This window comes from Copadichromis virginalis, linkage group LG17, assembly GCF_057382275.1.
Source record: "Copadichromis virginalis isolate Kocher_CV1m ecotype Utaka linkage group LG17, C_Virginalis_male_GT1.1, whole genome shotgun sequence".
Taxonomy (NCBI): Eukaryota; Metazoa; Chordata; class Actinopteri; order Cichliformes; family Cichlidae; genus Copadichromis; species Copadichromis virginalis.
Window position 1 is genome coordinate 4,214,295 of NC_140634.1, and position 17,607 is coordinate 4,231,901.

The following is a 17,607-nucleotide window of genomic DNA, read 5'->3' on the forward strand; positions in this document are numbered from 1 at the left end:
TGAGGACAAAGTTTGACAAACGCGCAGTTAATGTGGCTCAATTGAACTCCCATTGAACCCAGCACGTCCTGTGTGGAAGTCCCATGATGTATACCACATTTTAGCATCACTTTTATTTGAACTTGAACTGAATATCAAGATGTATTCACCGACATTTAGAATTAGCGTCTCAGACCATGTTTCTACATCCTGTGAATCATTTTGCCACCATGTGGGTTGTTCAACCCCAACCTTGAAATCTGCTACTGCTCTGAATCATCTGGACATCATCTCACTTCCACCAGTCAGGATGAGACTCGTCACTAGGCTTGACTGTGATGAGTCAGTTCTCGCAGGAAACTGCGTAACGTTTGACTGAGTTCCCCCATCCAGCAGCCTCTTGGGTAAAAAGCAAGCCTGCTAAGGGTTCATGGGATTAATGCCCAGAATCTGTCTGCAAATGTGAAATCACAGGATCGTGAGACGTTTCCTGTTTGCTCTTGGATGGCATCTGCTTTTCTATCGCTCACTTCCATCCGTGTGTGTGTGTGTGTTGTGTTCTCACCCAGGCGGCTGCCATGGCGCGGCATCACCATGAAAGATCCCAGAGTGCCCCCGATGACGCTGTGTGGCCGGCGCAGGGGCGGCTTCTTGAAGGAACCGGTGTACTGGTGCAGAAAGGAGTGCATGCTGTGGGAGGTGGGTGGGCGGCCATTCCTCATGAAGGGCTCTGAAACACAACAAAGCTAGTGTCAGGATGTCTGATTTCATGACACCCAGATGCTCCACAGTGGAATCACAAATCCTCGGGTGCACGCACGGAGCACCAAAGAATATCACGTCCCATCTCCTTCAACCTTTGAAATGTGTTGGTTATGTGACATGCATACTGTGCAGCAGAGGTTTGTTTGAACCAACAGAATTTTATTTAACATTTAAGTTGAGATCCAGAAATGTTAAAAAATACCAACCTTCAGCCTCAATTACAGGGAGATGGGTAGAAATAAACATGAGACGACATCAAATATTCTCCAGAGTTATGTAATGCCCAGAGTGACAAACCTATGCTAAGAGGAGAATAATACCACAAATAAACACACACACAAATACTCCGTGAGTCAAAGACTGAGACTTCAGGTTGTTTTATACAGATTTTTGTGCTCTTGGTTCTGTATGATGTCAAAGGGATACCTAACATGATCCCCTCATGCTCACAGAAGTCCTACACACTGTGCAAACCTTGACTACAAAGGTTGATTTAGAGAGCGAACGCTCTATGAGCATTTTGGTCCTTCTTAAGAAATGAAGTGATCAACTGACATAATTATCTTGCTTATTACTTCTAATCCAACTAGGTCTTAAGACTGCAGTTGCGAGGGTACTTCTTGTTCAGAGAGGTGTGCTACACAGCTAGTTAAAGGCTTAGCGGGCTATGTTGAGCTTAAAGTCAGAGTTTTCTGTGTCATGAAAGTGGCTCTTGTGGTTTAAATTCAGCTGGAAGCGCCACATCTTTTCAAGTTCTTTAATTTACAGCATGTTCTAAGTGCCATATAGATTATGTTTTGGGCCAATAAGTCTTATATGTGCAAGATGTCAAGCTGCTCCTTGCTGAAACCTGAATGAAGCACCACATTGACACAGGAATATCTATATGTTGTTGAACTCTAATCTGCTGTAAAAGTCTCTTTTACATTGCTGGAATTGTAGCAACTAAAACAGATAAAAACACACAAGAATAGATGTTCAATCAGTGAGTTTGATTTCAACTTGAACTGCTGACATAATAAAGGGATTTCCACATGGCCTTTATTAGGCTGTGGGACAGTAATAATGTCTAAATGAATCCAGTTTAAAGTTTTAGAAATCTAATGTCCAGCTGTCACCTTACAATTCAACAGTAGCAATTCAACTGGAATTAAAACATTTATTTTAGCGCTCTGTGTGAGATTAACAGTTTTGTGCAGCACTCATCTTTTGTCTTATTTACAAAACTGTTGTGCTTTACTGGGTTTTTAGGCTTTGTCAAGCCAGCTAATGCAAAGAAAGCTTGGCTGTGAACTGTATTTGCAGTGTACCCTTTCTGCTGCTGTCAAAAATAGAGGAGTCAAGAGTATGCCCCACTGCAGGACGGGTCTAGATTGCCTCTGGGAAAGCAACTGAATGATAACGACAATCGCCATGATAAGAACATGACCGGTGAGTCAGCCAGTGGGGAAACAAGAGAAGGGAAGGTCTAGAGGCTTTCAAAATAAGATTAAAAAAAAAAAAAGTCTGTGGAGGTTTGCAGTCTACTCCTAAATGATAGATGTCAGTACTGAGAAATGATTCACCTTTCATTGCTTGAATAGCAATTAGAATAAAACAGCGAAGTCAAAATACAAACAAAGTAAAAGCAGTTTTGTTTCTGTTTTTAAGTTTTCTGCTCAATGTCCAACTATTCCCTTTGGGAATTACTCTCTGGGAATGCCTCTGCAACCACGAGAATAGACTTTCTCTAACCCCAAAATTAGAAAAAAAAAAAGGCATCTAAAATAATTTTCTAAGTGGACATAGTCAAAGGAGCTTGCAAAGAAAAGCGTCTGGACTTCTTTAAGTTACTTGAAGACGTTTCACCTCTCATCCGAGAAGCTTCTTCAGTTCTAAGGTCAAATGGTGGAGAGTTGGTGTGAGATTATCATTCCTGAGATCATCATAATTTCTCCACCATTTGACCCTTAGAACTGAAGAAGCTTCTCGGATGAGAGGTGAAACGTCTTCAAGTAACTTAAAGAAGTCCAGACGCTTTTCTTTGCAAGCTCCTTTAACTACAATGACCTGGATGACTGAGAACCTTCACAGACCTAAGTGGACATAATTTAAAAAAAAGAAACAACAGCAAACCGGAAAAAAAGGATTGTAATACTGAGGGAAAAATGGCCAAGTATACAAATATTTGAAAGCATAATGTGGGGCTCTCTCACAACAATTAAGTTCCCTTTCCTCTAAGAAAACATTACAAAACACTTTCTCCCATATGGACCTTTAACATACATACAAAAACATCAGACACGGTTTCATTCTGCACTTGATTCGATTGATGGGAACAGAAAGTTCCAAAGTCCTTTAGTGCATCCTCCATCCATTTTCAACTGTGAGCGGATGGATTTTGCCAACGTTTCAATCATGATGCTGTCACACCAAAAAAAAGTTACAAACTAAGTACACATTAATGAAGTGATTAATGTTCATTTATCCTGACAGCTGTCAATCAAAAGCAGCAGCCACTTATGGTCATGTGTCTATCAACCCAAAGGTTCACTGGAGACGTGGTGTAGCACATATGAGGGAAAAGCAGAAAAAGATTGGATGTCTGTGAATGATCATTCACTATGGACTACTTTCTGATCGTCTGAGAAGCTCTCAGTGTGTGTGTGTGTGTGTGTGTGTGTGTGTGTGTGTGTGTGTGTGTGTGTGTGTGTGTGTGTGTGTGTGTGTGTGTGTCTTTAAGTGCTCTGCTCTTACTCCTCTTACATAACTCGGTAGAGAGGTACTTGGAGGAAGGCCTTTACAACTGTTACTGACACACATGCTGAACTTTGTCTTCATCAGCTTCAGAGATTTATAATTTAGAAGTCCCTGAGAGATGTCGAGATACAAAACCCCCGTGTCCTTCTAGCTTTTACATATCAGCTGAAGGGCATGCACAAGAAAACACTTAGAAAAATCAGACTGGTAGAATTTTCTACGCTGGTGCAGATCAGGCAGGGACTCAAATCAGAGATTTTTTTAATGGAATTGTAACCCTTTTAAAATGAATCATCCTCATTTTATTCACTGCAACTAAAATATGTTTTTACCATTTTGTTCTTTTGTATTTCAACATTTCTATACGTTCATATCTTTTTTAGAAAAGGATTTGTAAAAATAAAAGGTGAATACCGTTGTCCTTGGTGCCACCATCTTCAATGGTCATTTGCTCAGCCAGTTCTGACAGAGACTCGTCGATGGTCTGACTGGGGCGGAGTGTTAATGACAGACGCTTCTTAATCCTCTTCATCTTTTCCATAACAGGGCAATGTGCGGCCTGCAGGACACACAAAAACACAGAGTCAGCTACAAAAGAATGCAACATTTAGAAGACTGCTTTCATCTGTGCTGTTATTTTGTGCATTCTTGTGCGATGTTGAAGATTTTGTGAGCACCCGTACAGTCCAAAATATCTCCGCTCATGAATAACTCAAAGCTCCTTTTAATCCAATATTCATTCACTTTGCAAATGCTTCAACAGTACATGAATAAACCATGAACGAAGCATGAATAAAGGATGACCATCATGCACTTGAACACAGCTGTTTTCACTTACACACACGCTCACGCATTCAAACGAGGAGAAATTAATGAGTGCTAATTGACAGAGTCAAATCAGTTTGCCGAGACACACGTACACGCTGTGCACGGCTGCGAGCGCCTGCCAGTGTTGTTCCAGACGAATGTATTTCTGTTGACGCAGCAGTTGTTCAGGTCACAGGAAACACCTTGCTCAATCTGCCTGAAGCCAGACCGTGTTCATTGTGTCGCTGCGGTATCGCCTCGTCAATATGTGCGTGTGCATGAGTGTGAGTATGTGTGCGTGCACTTATGAGGCAGGCTGAGTGGAGGAAATGCAGTGAGGAAGCAGCGGCAGCAGAAATGCCCTGCCCATGCTGCCTGACCCTCGGCACAAAACACGCTAACCCCTGCCGTCACCATGCCTCTCTTTTCATTTCTCTCTCAAGGTCGTTAGCTCCCTTCATACTCAGGAGACCCCATCTGCCTGTCCACGCACGCACGCACACACACACGCGCACCTTCACTAATACATCATCCATGACACCGCACAGCGAAAATGGCTTCAGTCAATATCAGCACATGTGACTGTAACCTCACCAACACAAAACCATAATGTTTGTTTTGTGCGTTAACTAGGCCTGAGAAAAATATATATTGCAGCATCATCCCAGACTGCAGTGATGTGTGATCAATAAATGCTGAAGATTAAAAACTATTTAATCTTGGCTATAACACTGATCTCGCCCCCTTTGCTATCAGTAAATGCTAACCAACATTTAGTGATGCCGTTCGCACATCAACATCACACAGACGTTTTGCTACAAAACAGAGCAGGTTAAAGGCTGTTGAAGGTCTGACTGGAGTACCACTGTCTGTGTCAAATTACAATATTACTGACAATATAATTATGCAAAATAATACAAAAATAAAATATTTTTTAAAATAATTTATGCAAAATAACTTTAGGAACACTTAGTTCACTGTGGGTCTACCAGGTAAGCAGCAGGTAAAAACGTTACACCTACCAAGCTCTCAAGTGTTCTCAGTTACAATACATGCTTTCCTCCAACAAAAAACAATGTTTTTGTTTACTCCATACAGTTTGGCTAACAAGATGCAAAGACTAAAAATGAAAAGGCAGGAAGCAGAAACAATCACGACCATGAATGTCAGTAAAAAACACTGAAGTGAAACTAAATAAGTGCCAAAATTTTGCATAACTTTTCTTCTGTTCATTAATTGTGTTATGTGTTATTTTTAGTGCTGTCAGCGTTAATCTTGTTAAAATGACGTTACCGCGTGGCTCAAGAGTTGGGAGTTCGCATTGTAATCGGAAGGTTGCCGGTTCGAGCCCCAGCTTGGACAGTGTCGGTCGTTGTGTCCTTGGGCAAGACACTTCACCCGTTGCCTACTGGTGGTGGTCAGAGGGCCTGGTGGCGCCAGTGTCCGGCAGCCTCGCCTCTGTCAGTGCGCCCCAGGGTGGCTGTGGCTACAATGTAACTTACCATCACCAGTGTGTGAATGTGTGCGTGAATGGGTGGATGACTGGATATGTAAAGCGCTTTGGGGTCCTTAGGGACTAGAAAAAGCGCTATATAAATACAGGCCATTTACCATTTACCGCCATAACCGCATTAACGCGACAAATCTCCATTAGCGAGTTACTGCAGATCGCCCGTGCTTGGGGCCGCACTGCATCAACGCGTTGGCCCAATCCAAGGAAACCGCGCCGTCAGCTGCAGTGATGAAGACGCTCCGCCGCCCCCTCGTGTTGAAAAGAGAGCTGAGTACAAAAGCAAAGCCGTCAATCTACCAGTCGAGCTACAACCGTAACCTATGGTCGCAAGCTTTAGGTAGTCGCCAAAAGAACAAGATTGTAGAAACAAACAGTGAAAATGAGCTTTATCTGAAAGGCGGCCGGCCTCTTACTCAGAGACAGTAAAGAGTGCAGTTGAGAGTAGGGCTGGGCCATATCATACTGTTCACAGTAATACCGGTATAATGTTGGGCAACAATAAGAAAATGAAATATCGCGATAGAATATGGGTAAAACGCGCATGCGCAGTGCCTTTGGTTTCATACGCACATGGCGAGAAAAAAAAGCATGGTGGCGACGGAGCATGAGAAGGACGAAAGCGGATCGTTGAATGAAACGGATGAACCAGAATTGGTTTGTAAAAATGCTGCAACTTCAGTGGTGTGGAACTGGTTTAGCTTTCGTCTGTCAGATACACAACAAAGCACTATTTTTGGTAGAGCATGCTAGCAGGCCGTCGTTATTACAGTGTTTTTTGGAAAATACGGCACACTTAAAATCAATCCTTTGATTTTTCTGAAAATCGACAGAGTCCCTTATAATCCCGTGCGCCTTATGTATGAATTCTGGTTGTGTTTACTGACCTTGAAATGATTTTATGTCGTACACGGCGCTCGAAAATCTGTCAAATGTTTTAGTACGACTTTGCTAAGCTACGAACCTGCACAGCTTGATGGATTGTTTGAGCATTACGGCTATCGTAGGCGGAGCCTCGCGGAGTGATACGTACTGTGCTTCATCATAATATTACCGTATTGTGTGTGTATAACCTGTTTTTAAGTTTTGCAGATATTATACATGGTTATGCTGAGGATATGTTGGCTAATTTCCACTGGAAATGCCTTTTGGTTAAACTGTCAGCAAGGATTTTGCATTTGCACTGTTAAATTTTCACATAACTTTAATGCACATAAAAACAGTGAAAATACATTGATGTTTTTTTGGGGTTTTTTGCACTAATAAAGTTGTGGAGTTGTAAAGTATTTTGTCTAGTGTCAATTATATCGTCAGTTATATTGTTATCGCAAACTTTCAAATGTATAAAATTATAATATAATAAAGTATAAATATTTTTGGTCATATTGCCCTGCTCTAATTGAGAGGTCCTCAAAGTAGAACCACTACTCCACACAGAAAGGAGCAGGTTGAGGTTATATCTCTCGGCTGGACTGGGGATGCCTCGGCATTCCCCTGGATAAGCTGGAGGTGATAAGGTGGCTGAGGAGAGGGACGTCCCCTCTTCTCTGCTTAGGCTGCTGCTCCCTGCGACCCAGGCTCAGATAAACAGATAAAAAGGATGGACTGATTGGTGCGTGCATGGATGTTGTTTCTTAAAAAGACTTTACTCATGTGAGTCACCAAAGTATATTTTCTATTTTTTAGCATTTGTTCCTACTATTGGACAGTTTTTGCCACCCCCACTGTTGCCACCCAGCTCTGGCTGTATTAGAACTAAAAAAAAATAGTTGAGCTATTGCAAACATGCTAAGGTACTGCTCACAGAGATATTAGAGTTTTATTTTGGCAACTTCTTTTATTTATTGCTTTAGCATTTTTTAGAATAATTTCCCATCCAATCCGTCTATAGTGGGTTTGTGTTGAACTTTAAACTTAAATCTTTTAACGTGTGATTAGCCTCCTTTTCAAGAGGAAGTGTGTCATGCTAGCCCTGGTGGCTAAATCAGCATGTAGATCTCATGACTACAGACACAGATCCACAAGGGAAAACCCCCCACAAAACAAAACAAAAAAACAGACTTAAGTACACTGAAAATCCAGCTAGTTAAAGAAAAAAATATTTTTTCAATGCATAAATAAAATGACTGCATTGGAAAACACTCACACAAACGCATTCTCTCCCTCAGACACACACATTCAGTGTTATGAGATAAGCGCTCTTTGTCTCCCTTACAGAGAAGTGTAACAGAGCCGGGTTTTATCTCTGCAGCAAACCAAAACAAAGAACCTCATGTGACGTGTGTGTGTGTCTGAATCTGTGTGTGTGTGTGTGTGTGTGTGTGTGTCTGAATCTGTGTGTGTTGAAAATACAGCATCTGGCACATATGAGTGATGTGTGTGTGTGTGTGTGTGTGTGTGTGTGTGTGTGTGTGTGTGTGTGTGTGTGTGTGTGAGTGAGAGACGGGGGTGGGGGGTTTCAACATAAAAAACAAGCAATCTGCCAATGACAGAAAGACACTGAGGGAGTGCACCACAACTTTCTCTCTTTTTCATCATCAGCATTGCAAAAAAAACCCCCCACTCTTTCTCTCTCTCTCTCTCACACACACACACACACGCACACACACACACACACACACACACACACACACACACACACACCTGTGATCCCCCATTCCTCTTGGATGCCTCCCAAGTGCATCCAAGGTAGTCTGGAGGAGGGAACTTCAAAGGACAGGAAGGTGGGAGGGGGAACTAGGGACGAGACCTAATTACTGGGCTAATTATTATACTCGCATTCTCCTCGATTCCTCGTCTTCCTTGCCTTATTTCCCCTTCTTTCCGTCTTCCCCCACTTCCACACGAGAATGAGGTAACAAAATGGAAAATATGGCTTTAGATTTGATTTCAGAGAGAAGTGGGTGAAAGTGTGAATTTAAAGAGGAGGCGGAAGAGTGGGAGGAGATGGAAGAGGACAAAATGGGCGAGAAGGAATAGGGGAGAGAAAGTGAGTTTATTTCAGTGAGCGGAGCCATAATGGAGCCTTTGTGTTTGGTTAAGAGCCATGAAATCACCCAAGTGACTGCAAGCGTGTACAGTACTGTCAAGAAAGATTCGCTGGTCGGGGTGGGGGTGTCCAGCCTGAAATTAGGTTTGGTTTCAGTAGCTACAATTTAGCATATCACAGGCTTGGGAATTGAAACTGCTAGCACTCCCGGTGACCACTGAAGTGTGATTCCCAAATCCTGCTAGTCCATGTTCTCATTGTAATTACACAATATTTATTCACTAAAAACAAGTGCTCTTTAGAGCCTACCCAGTTAAGCTTACATGATGAGTGTATGTTTTTCCTTTTAACTGTGTTTTTATGGCATACTAGGGTGTCCTGCAATACTAAAGGGGGGATTTTACATAGCCTATATGTTTATTGTTAATTCTATTACAACACTGTTGCATGGTTCAAAGTATAAAACAATCCTATCAAGGGCCTTCAAGCTGTTTTAGCTCCACCTTCCTTCTGATTGACTGCCACTCGCAAATAAAAGGTTTTAACAGTCGGTGGGTACAACCTGCAATGACCATATTAGGAATATCCACTCTGACTGACATCACAGTAAGAGTGGAAAATACTTTCTGAAGCTGAGCCTTCAGTTTTTGCTGCACAGGGAATTCCTTCTACATGTGGTCACCTGAGTATTTAAAACTCTGGCCATGTTTAATATAAGCTACTTTTAACCCGCTGAGTAATTCTACATGTGTTTCACAATAAGGAAATAAGGAAAAGTATAACTGAGGTGTCTGTAGCTCAGAAGGTAGAACAGGTCATCTACTGATCGGAAGGTCGGTGGTTCAATCCATGGCTCTCTGCATGCCAAATATCCTTGGGAAAGATATTAAACCCAAGGATATAAAAGTTGCTCTCCAATGCATCTCTCCATCGGAGTGTTAATGGTAGTTAGAAAGCACTCGAAACAGTCCACGTGTGAATAGGTGAATGTGGCATGTTGTATAGAGCGCTTTGAGTCCTCTGGGAGAGGAGAAAAGCACTATATAAGAATCAGTCCATTTCCCTTTTGCTCCAAGTCCAATAACAGGCAACTGCAGCACAATCCCAACTATTATACTTAAAATCGTATGCATCTTGCCGCCCCTCCAGTTTAATTATGTGATAATTTTGCAGCTCTCTCTATAAGTATAAAAAAAACCCTTGAAAATTAGTTTTTTAAAATAAAATTCGGCTAACTAATACAGAAGACATTTCCTGCATGTCTGCATATAAGCTCAACACATCAAGAAAAGGTCACCGTGTAGCGCTATCCAGCAATTAAACTTTCTAATGCAATTAACAGCAGAAAAAAATGATGTCTGTATGATGTGATCTTACTGGCTACTTGCCATGCTGGAGCATTTGTTTATGTTGAATTTCAATCAGAGGGAGCAAAACAAAGCATGGGATCCAACACTCAGTTTGGCAACACATGATGTCACTCCATTCAAAGTGAATGAGAAGCGAGAGCATTGAAAGCTGAAAGCCATCTGTGTGAATCCTCCCTCAGTACCCTAGAATGGACCACTGTTTTCTTGCTATCTGCTCTAAATCAGACACATACATTTTCAAGTTCACTCAGTCCATTTGCTTCCAGTCCCACTTGGTAATGTGTGGATCAACCACTCGGGGCAGATAACACATCAAGCACAACAGACTAACAGCTGGTGTGCAGAATATTTACAGCACAACTAAATGGAGGATTTAAACAGGATTTATTCAGTGACATTGCCGTTCCTGTTATTAATATTGTTTGTTCCCTAATTCACGCAGTCACTGACTGCATTTCCCCAAACTGAAGCCCTGTTCTCAAGGCCATTATTTAAGAGGAATTATTTAGTTTCAGCTTATCATTTACTGTCAAAGTGAATTCTGATCCTACTAAAAACATTAACTATACTTATGTCAATTTTTTGAAGTCTGTGCATACGCTTCAGAGCCTAAGCTGTTGTACAAACACCATCAGATGCTATTTTTATCAGCTTATGTCAAAAACGAGCTGTCCTTTAATACTCCTCTCCGTTCTATAAATGTTTACAGACGTGACAGAATCGGAGCAGGAACAATGAACAGAGGGAGAGTTGAACAGAAGGTTAAATAGTCACCAGCACCGCTTCTTCTCAAAGGGAAAAACAACAGCTAATATTGTTAAAGCAGTTTCTCAAAATAGAGCCTCTCATATGAGAATCACAACTGCTTTTAAAATAGATAAAATCATCAGTTTCTTTTTGGAGAGCGGACATAAAGGAGCCAGGACTGAACGGGACCCAAACGGGAAAGTGATGTCACATGCCACACTGATCTGCTTATTAATGATTAAGTTTTATTTGTGGTTCATCCCTCAAGGATTATCGAGTCATTGTGTGAGCTTTTGGGTTTGTGTGATGAACTGCCTTTTGACTAGGCCATTCTTACAAAACAGAAAGTCTCAATGGGACACAGTAATAACTTGGTACTGATGTAAATGGTCTAAAACAGCAAAATCTCCCGATACAAAACCAAAACGTTCAGATTTTACCTTTTATTTCTGTTTTTTAAAATCCCAAAAATGCTTGTGTTCAAAATTAGAAATGCATATGGTGAATAAACTAAATGATTAAACATTCCTACACTTGCTAGACAGAACCAGACGAAGCAGTCAGTAAGCAAACCATTCATATTTAATCCATTGTCCAGATGATGCCATCTATTTGGGACATTTTAGAGGACGGGATGTTTATTTTTAAATATCTGTAAAAATTTGGGATTATGTTAACCACTAAAATTTGGCTGGCTGGATAATTATACATGTTTCTGTTTAATTTAGCTTTATATGAACTACAATAATAATTATAGCTACTTAAGAGCTTTTGAAGGTCAAATATGTAGCCTGAATTTTTTGGCGTACGCACTTACTAAAAATGATCCCTAACAAATACAAATACTCCTCTTTTACCTCCACTACTGTGGTGTCGATGCTGGTGCCTAAATTAGAACCAGTTTCCTGCATTTCCACAGAAAACGGGCTTAGAGTCGTTGCCAAAAGCAGGCACAGGCAAGGCACCACAAAGCTTTGTGCTCACAGTGAATGACATTTGATAGAAAATACAGTACATATCAATTTTGGAAGATTTCTTTAGTTTTCTACATGTAAAAAAAAGTGTCTTGTAGCTTAGGTTTTAAAGCTAGGAACATGGAGAAGCCCAAGTATTACTCATTTAGTCACTCTTTGCTTTTCTCCTTTTATGTATAGCGTTGATCAAAGTGGCCTGTAATCTTTGATGTGACACGTAAGCTTAACGTTGCCGTCATCCAAACCGTTCACATTATCTAACACCGCATCTGTTTCACAACATTTCCTTTATTTGCAGATTGTGTAATAATTCAATTGTCGAGTGACATCTATCTGGCTCTCTGCTCCATTTCTCCCACATTTGCAGGCTGCTCGCTGCCTACAGATGGTGGAAGTCACAGCTCTTTGAATGAGATGGTGACAAGCGCCATAGTCGGACAAGTTTATATGGAAAACAAAATACAAATCGCCCAAAACAAAGCTCGAAGGCGAAATCCAACCTCGCGCAGGTGCTGACTTTTCATTTTCCTTCATTTACCACTTAGGATAAAAGATGCGCATGTCTGCCTCGGGCTTCCTTACACCACTCATATCATCAGATCACAGCAGGGCGCACACAGACACCAGGGAGTTTCCCCTCACACTGCTGGTATACGTTACAATCAAAGTACCACCATCTGTCTTACACGATGTGCACGAGGACAAAGACTTCAAACAGATGAAAGGATGTCCCTTCCCTAAAGCCAACAGGGTGGATGAATCCCTACATCTCACTAAAACCACTTTGAAATCTGCCAATCTTTGTTTTGGAGGCTTTTAAACACCAACAAAAATTAATTAAAGAAAAATTATTCTGATCTGCAAGCATAGTGTCACTGCAAAACTATTAGCACTGTCATCAGCTTTCAAGCACGCATTTTATCTAAAGCCTACTGAGTACAGTCACAAGTATGTGTTTGTGAGCCTATAAGACACACACACACACACACACACACACACACACACACACACACACACACACACACACACACACACACACACACACACACAGAGAGAGCATCAGTGCTATTGCCCAGCGCAGTGGGCGCTTTTCACTGAAAGACCCTTTGTTTTGTTTGTCTAAAAACTGAAAAAAGGAGCTTCAGCATGACTGACCCAGAGGGCAGAGCTGAAATAACCCTGTATGTGTGTGCCTGCAAGTGCACAAAAGCTTGCAATGTTAATGAATGGGAAATGACCAATGAGCATGAGTGAAAGCATGCCTTTGGGTGATGAAGAGATGTAGGAGGAAAACAGGAACAAGTGAGAACGGTTTCGGTGGGGATAAAAAGTGAAGTGAGATTGAAGTTAGCTTTTCTAGTTGACACCAGAATCACCCACATGGTCATTTGCAATGCTAATGTTAATGCACCATCACAGCACTTCAGAGTGCTGAGTAACAGGAAGAATGTAGTATGATCGGAAAAAGAAGAAAGAACTTCTTGCAGCAGCAAATCGAAGTGATCTGTAATCTGTTGTGCCATGTGTTAAGTGAGTTGTACTGTACATTGTGACTGAAAATGCTCCAATTTAGATAAAATGTGATGTAACGAGAGTCTATAACCATGTTTCTGCTTCCATCTCTAAAATAATATACAGAGGAACAGAAGCATGTCCACAGGCTCTCAGTCGCAAAATGTATATGCTAAGAGGATGCTGTGTACAATTTCAGTTCAGCACAATTTCAGTTCAGCCCCAACCTTCACAAATGAGGTTGGGGCAGATGGCTGCTCCTCTTTGAGTCAAGTTCTGTCAAAGGTTTATTCCTGTTTAAAAGGAGTTTTTTCTTCCCACTGTCACCGAGTGCTTGCTCCTAAGGGGTTTTCTCAATAGAACAAAACAAAACAAAAAAAAATGTGTGAAGCTAACAGTAAAGTGCTAACAGTGAATATGTATCTATAGCAGGGGTAGGCAACTCCAGGCCTTGGGTTCTGGTGTCTTGCAGGTTTTAGATATCTCCCTGTGTCAACACACCTGAATCAAATGATTAGTTCTTTACCAGGGCTCTGGAGAACTTCAAGACATGTTGAGGAGGTCATTTAGCAATTTAAATCAGCTGCGTTGTATCAAGGACACATCTAAAATCCCAGGACACCGGCAGTCGAGGCCTCAAGTTGCCTACCCCGATCTATAGTATTATGTGACGTGTGTGATTAAAACCCATTACCTGCATCATACACTGACCAACCCTCTCCTTTTTTGAAACCAGTTTCCTTCACTTTCACAGCTGTCCCGTCACGTTATCGTCTCCCCAATAAAACCTTAGTTGTGTTTTGAGATTTGCTTTTTTTTCCTACTTCCATTTTGTTGTATTCAACTTTTTGGGTGCTTTTGCAACACTTTTTCTATATGCAGATGTTTTCTTAAGTTGCAGTGTATTTGACCTCTCAGGTCCACCTTAGCACCGTTTCTCAATTGATAATTAGAAAAGTTTGCACATATAAACGGAAGTTTGATGTTGCAATAAAGTCTTCACATGTTTTGGCACAGACAGATCAACATTTTCCTTAAACTTAAATTAGCTTTCAAAGATTTCCTGCAGCAACCTGGGAGACGCAGCTCTGGGGCAACAATGAGGAACAGCTCAAAGTTTGGCGTTAGAAGCTAAATTAATGTTAAAATTCTAAGTGTTGCTCTTTTCAAATCCACCAAACGTTGTTAATAAAAAAATAGGAGACCTTGAAGAAATTGTAGGTTTTCACTTTTGCACAGTTGTGTGGCTTTGGTTAGTCAACTAACCAATTAAAATACCAAAGCCACACAATAACACCACCTAACTAATAACAGAGGAAGCAGTAGCAGAAAACTGCTGTGTTTTATGAGATAAAGTGACTTTTTTGTCACTGGGGTCTGGAGGTATCTAACAGCTTTACTTCTTTGTTGGAAAGAGCTGTCTGACGCTACGTAAAGTGATAAAGATGTTCTAAATATAGTGTACACTTAAACCAGCATTGATTCTTTTAGGTGGCTCTAATCTATTTTGCTCCTGTCTGCTTGGGGTCTTACCTGCAGCCCTGTACTGTAAGTAACTTACCGCTCAGAATCGTACTGCAAAGATATAAAACTGCCCCAAAATGAGCAAAAACAGGATATGCTTATTTTAAACATCAGATGGTTTTTACAAATTTTCCTGACAGTGCAGCTGCTCCTGACTGAGACACCAACTGCTTTTGACCAGCATGTTTAAACAAAAGTGATTTTCATATCTCACATGTCATTTTTGTATTGTGTAAGGCCATTCAATCTAAAAATACTGAGCTATAATTTCTGTTCCCCACTGCCCAGCCCTCAATTTAAACACTGTGTTTATCAAGGTCTTGTGTATAGTGCAGCGTAGGATGAAGCATGGCATTCACATAGCTTTGACATCATCAGTAATCCAAGTGAGACAGGATTAAGCCCGAAGATGAAGCTTCAATTTACTAAGTGATCTTCATTATGACCTTCAGCTACAGCCTAACCTGAACAGAGCAGAGAGTCCAGAGTGTGGAGAACTAATCTTAGCATATAAAGAGTGAAATCTGGAACAGGGCAGCAGAATTAGATTGATTTCAAGGCTGAAGAGCTGCAGACTAAGGCGGAGCAGTGTGAGGATTGGATGAGAGAGTAAGAGAGGCTGTTGGGAGATGTAGACAAGACGATGAACTTTGATGGGGTCAAAATTTTTCCCACGGTATCAACAGTGATAAAGTATTTTCCTGGGTATCGGTATCAAGTTTGAAATTCTAACATCGTGACAATCCTACTAACAGGTGTGATTACATATCCCTTCTGGCATGGGCTATCCTCGAGAAAGAGTTACATGTAGGCCACTAAGACTTACATTAACAAATTTAAAATTTTAAGTGTAGAAACAAAAAAAAAAAAAATACTGTATTGTTTTTTCGCCCAAGAAGAGTAAAACAGTTCATATAAAATGATCAAATGTGATCATATCAGTTAAATGGATGTGAAAGTGTACCTGACAAATATCTCAGTTTGGTTTATGCTTCTAGTGTCTACCTACTGTATCAAAACAGTCCACGCTTAATTGCTTCCATTAAAAACAACTAAGTGATAATCTATGACAGAGAGACATAAACAAAATGTGATCCTGAAAGGAGAGAGAAAGAACAAGGAAGAGAGGAAGAAGAAGAACGCAGATCTTGAGGCATAATGGGGGAGATGGAAAGAATGAAGATAAAGATTGAGAGGAAGAGTGCGTTGGAGTTAATTTTAGGTGAGAAAAAAAAAATGCCGCAGGGTCTGTCAGCTGAATACACACACAAACAAACATATGTTAACACAGCACATAGAGCACCATTACCCCATAGCTCTTTTTGCCACATGACACACAAAAAAAAAACAAAAAAACAAAAACAAAACACAAAGCCCACAGGCCACAAAACATACAAGGAACTCAGCTGACAGAGACACACACATCCATGCACAGACGCACACACTCACGATTTGACTGCACGCCCAGACACTCCAGTGTCATCTGTTTGCAACAAGAGGAGGGTGAGCTTCAAAGAAACAAACACGCTGCATGTGTATGTACGTCTGTGCAGGGAGGCCGGTAAGCCTGAGGTCACACCAAAGGCAATACACCTTATCCGTCTTCCAATTACAAAGCGGCGATCGCGTGCAGGATAGATTATCCTCTTATCAGTTGTTCACACCAGCATTGTAATCAGTCCACAAACACACACACACACACACATACTCTCTCTCTCTCGGTAGGCGGCAGAGCCATCAGCAGCACGTAGACTGCTCTGGTGCAATCTGGTGCAATGGTAACTGTATACAATTCAACACAAACACGAACACTGACGTAAGCAGAGTGGAGCATGGCTTGAAAATGAACCACATTTTCTAGAGTATTTTTTTTTTTTGTTTAAAGTTGGACTCCTCAATGTTTTCATATAAAAGGAATGCAATTACCAGATGTACTATGATGATGTACATCATAGTAATGAACATGAATTTAATCACTCAGCTCTTTTTGTTACTGTATTAAACAACTGTTTTTCACAGGGAGGCTGACTCCAAAGAATTTGTCAGTGTGCACTCAGATGTTAAAATGTCCAACAAAAGGGCATTAAAAATGTTTACAGCCTTACATAAAGAAGGTCACGAAAACTGTATGTCAGTTTTGTGATATTTTTTTTGTACTGTGTATAGTGCCTTGCACCTAGAAGCTATTTTCTGATGCTGCCTTACAGTATCATACAGGTGTGAGAAATCCTGAGATCAGCAGGAATGTACAAACAGAAGAATTATGAAAAGCCAGAGATCACTACGGGTTTCAGAAGTTTGGGTGGCACTTCTTCAAATAGCAAAGCAAAATAAAGTCAGATGCAAACTCCCCTGTAGCCCCCCTTCCACCACAAATGCAATCTGTATTTTCATTATCTTCATGGACAATCAACCAAAATGTAAGGATTCCCAAAAAAACCATTTGTCTCATGGGTGGATTCTATGACGAGCAACCCACATTTTTTCAACTGTTATTACACGACTTTACATGACAGAATTAGCTGGTGCCTAATACAGCTACTGGTTTCCCACATTGCTCCTGAGTTCACAAAAAACAAACAGGCAGGCACCTGGTGCTGTTTCAGTAAGTGTTGCTGCTCTCTGTGTCCTCTTCCACTCACACACACAATCTGTTTTGTTTGTGTAGTGAGCGTGATTGTCATCTAGTGC

General features: G+C 41.0%; 1 protein-coding gene across 1 annotated transcript in view; it reads right to left on the reverse strand.

Moving 5' to 3' along the window:
* cdk17 (cyclin dependent kinase 17) overlaps positions 1-17,607 on the reverse strand; it is a 54,279-nt gene that overhangs the window by 23,956 nt on the left and 12,716 nt on the right. The window contains exons 2-3 of the mRNA XM_085436833.1: positions 3,898-4,042; positions 545-709 (exon numbers count right to left, since the gene is read on the reverse strand). Of these exons, the coding sequence (XP_085292959.1) occupies positions 545-709; positions 3,898-4,024 (292 nt within the window). The 5' untranslated portion in view covers positions 4,025-4,042. The remainder of the gene's footprint in view (positions 1-544; positions 710-3,897; positions 4,043-17,607) is intronic.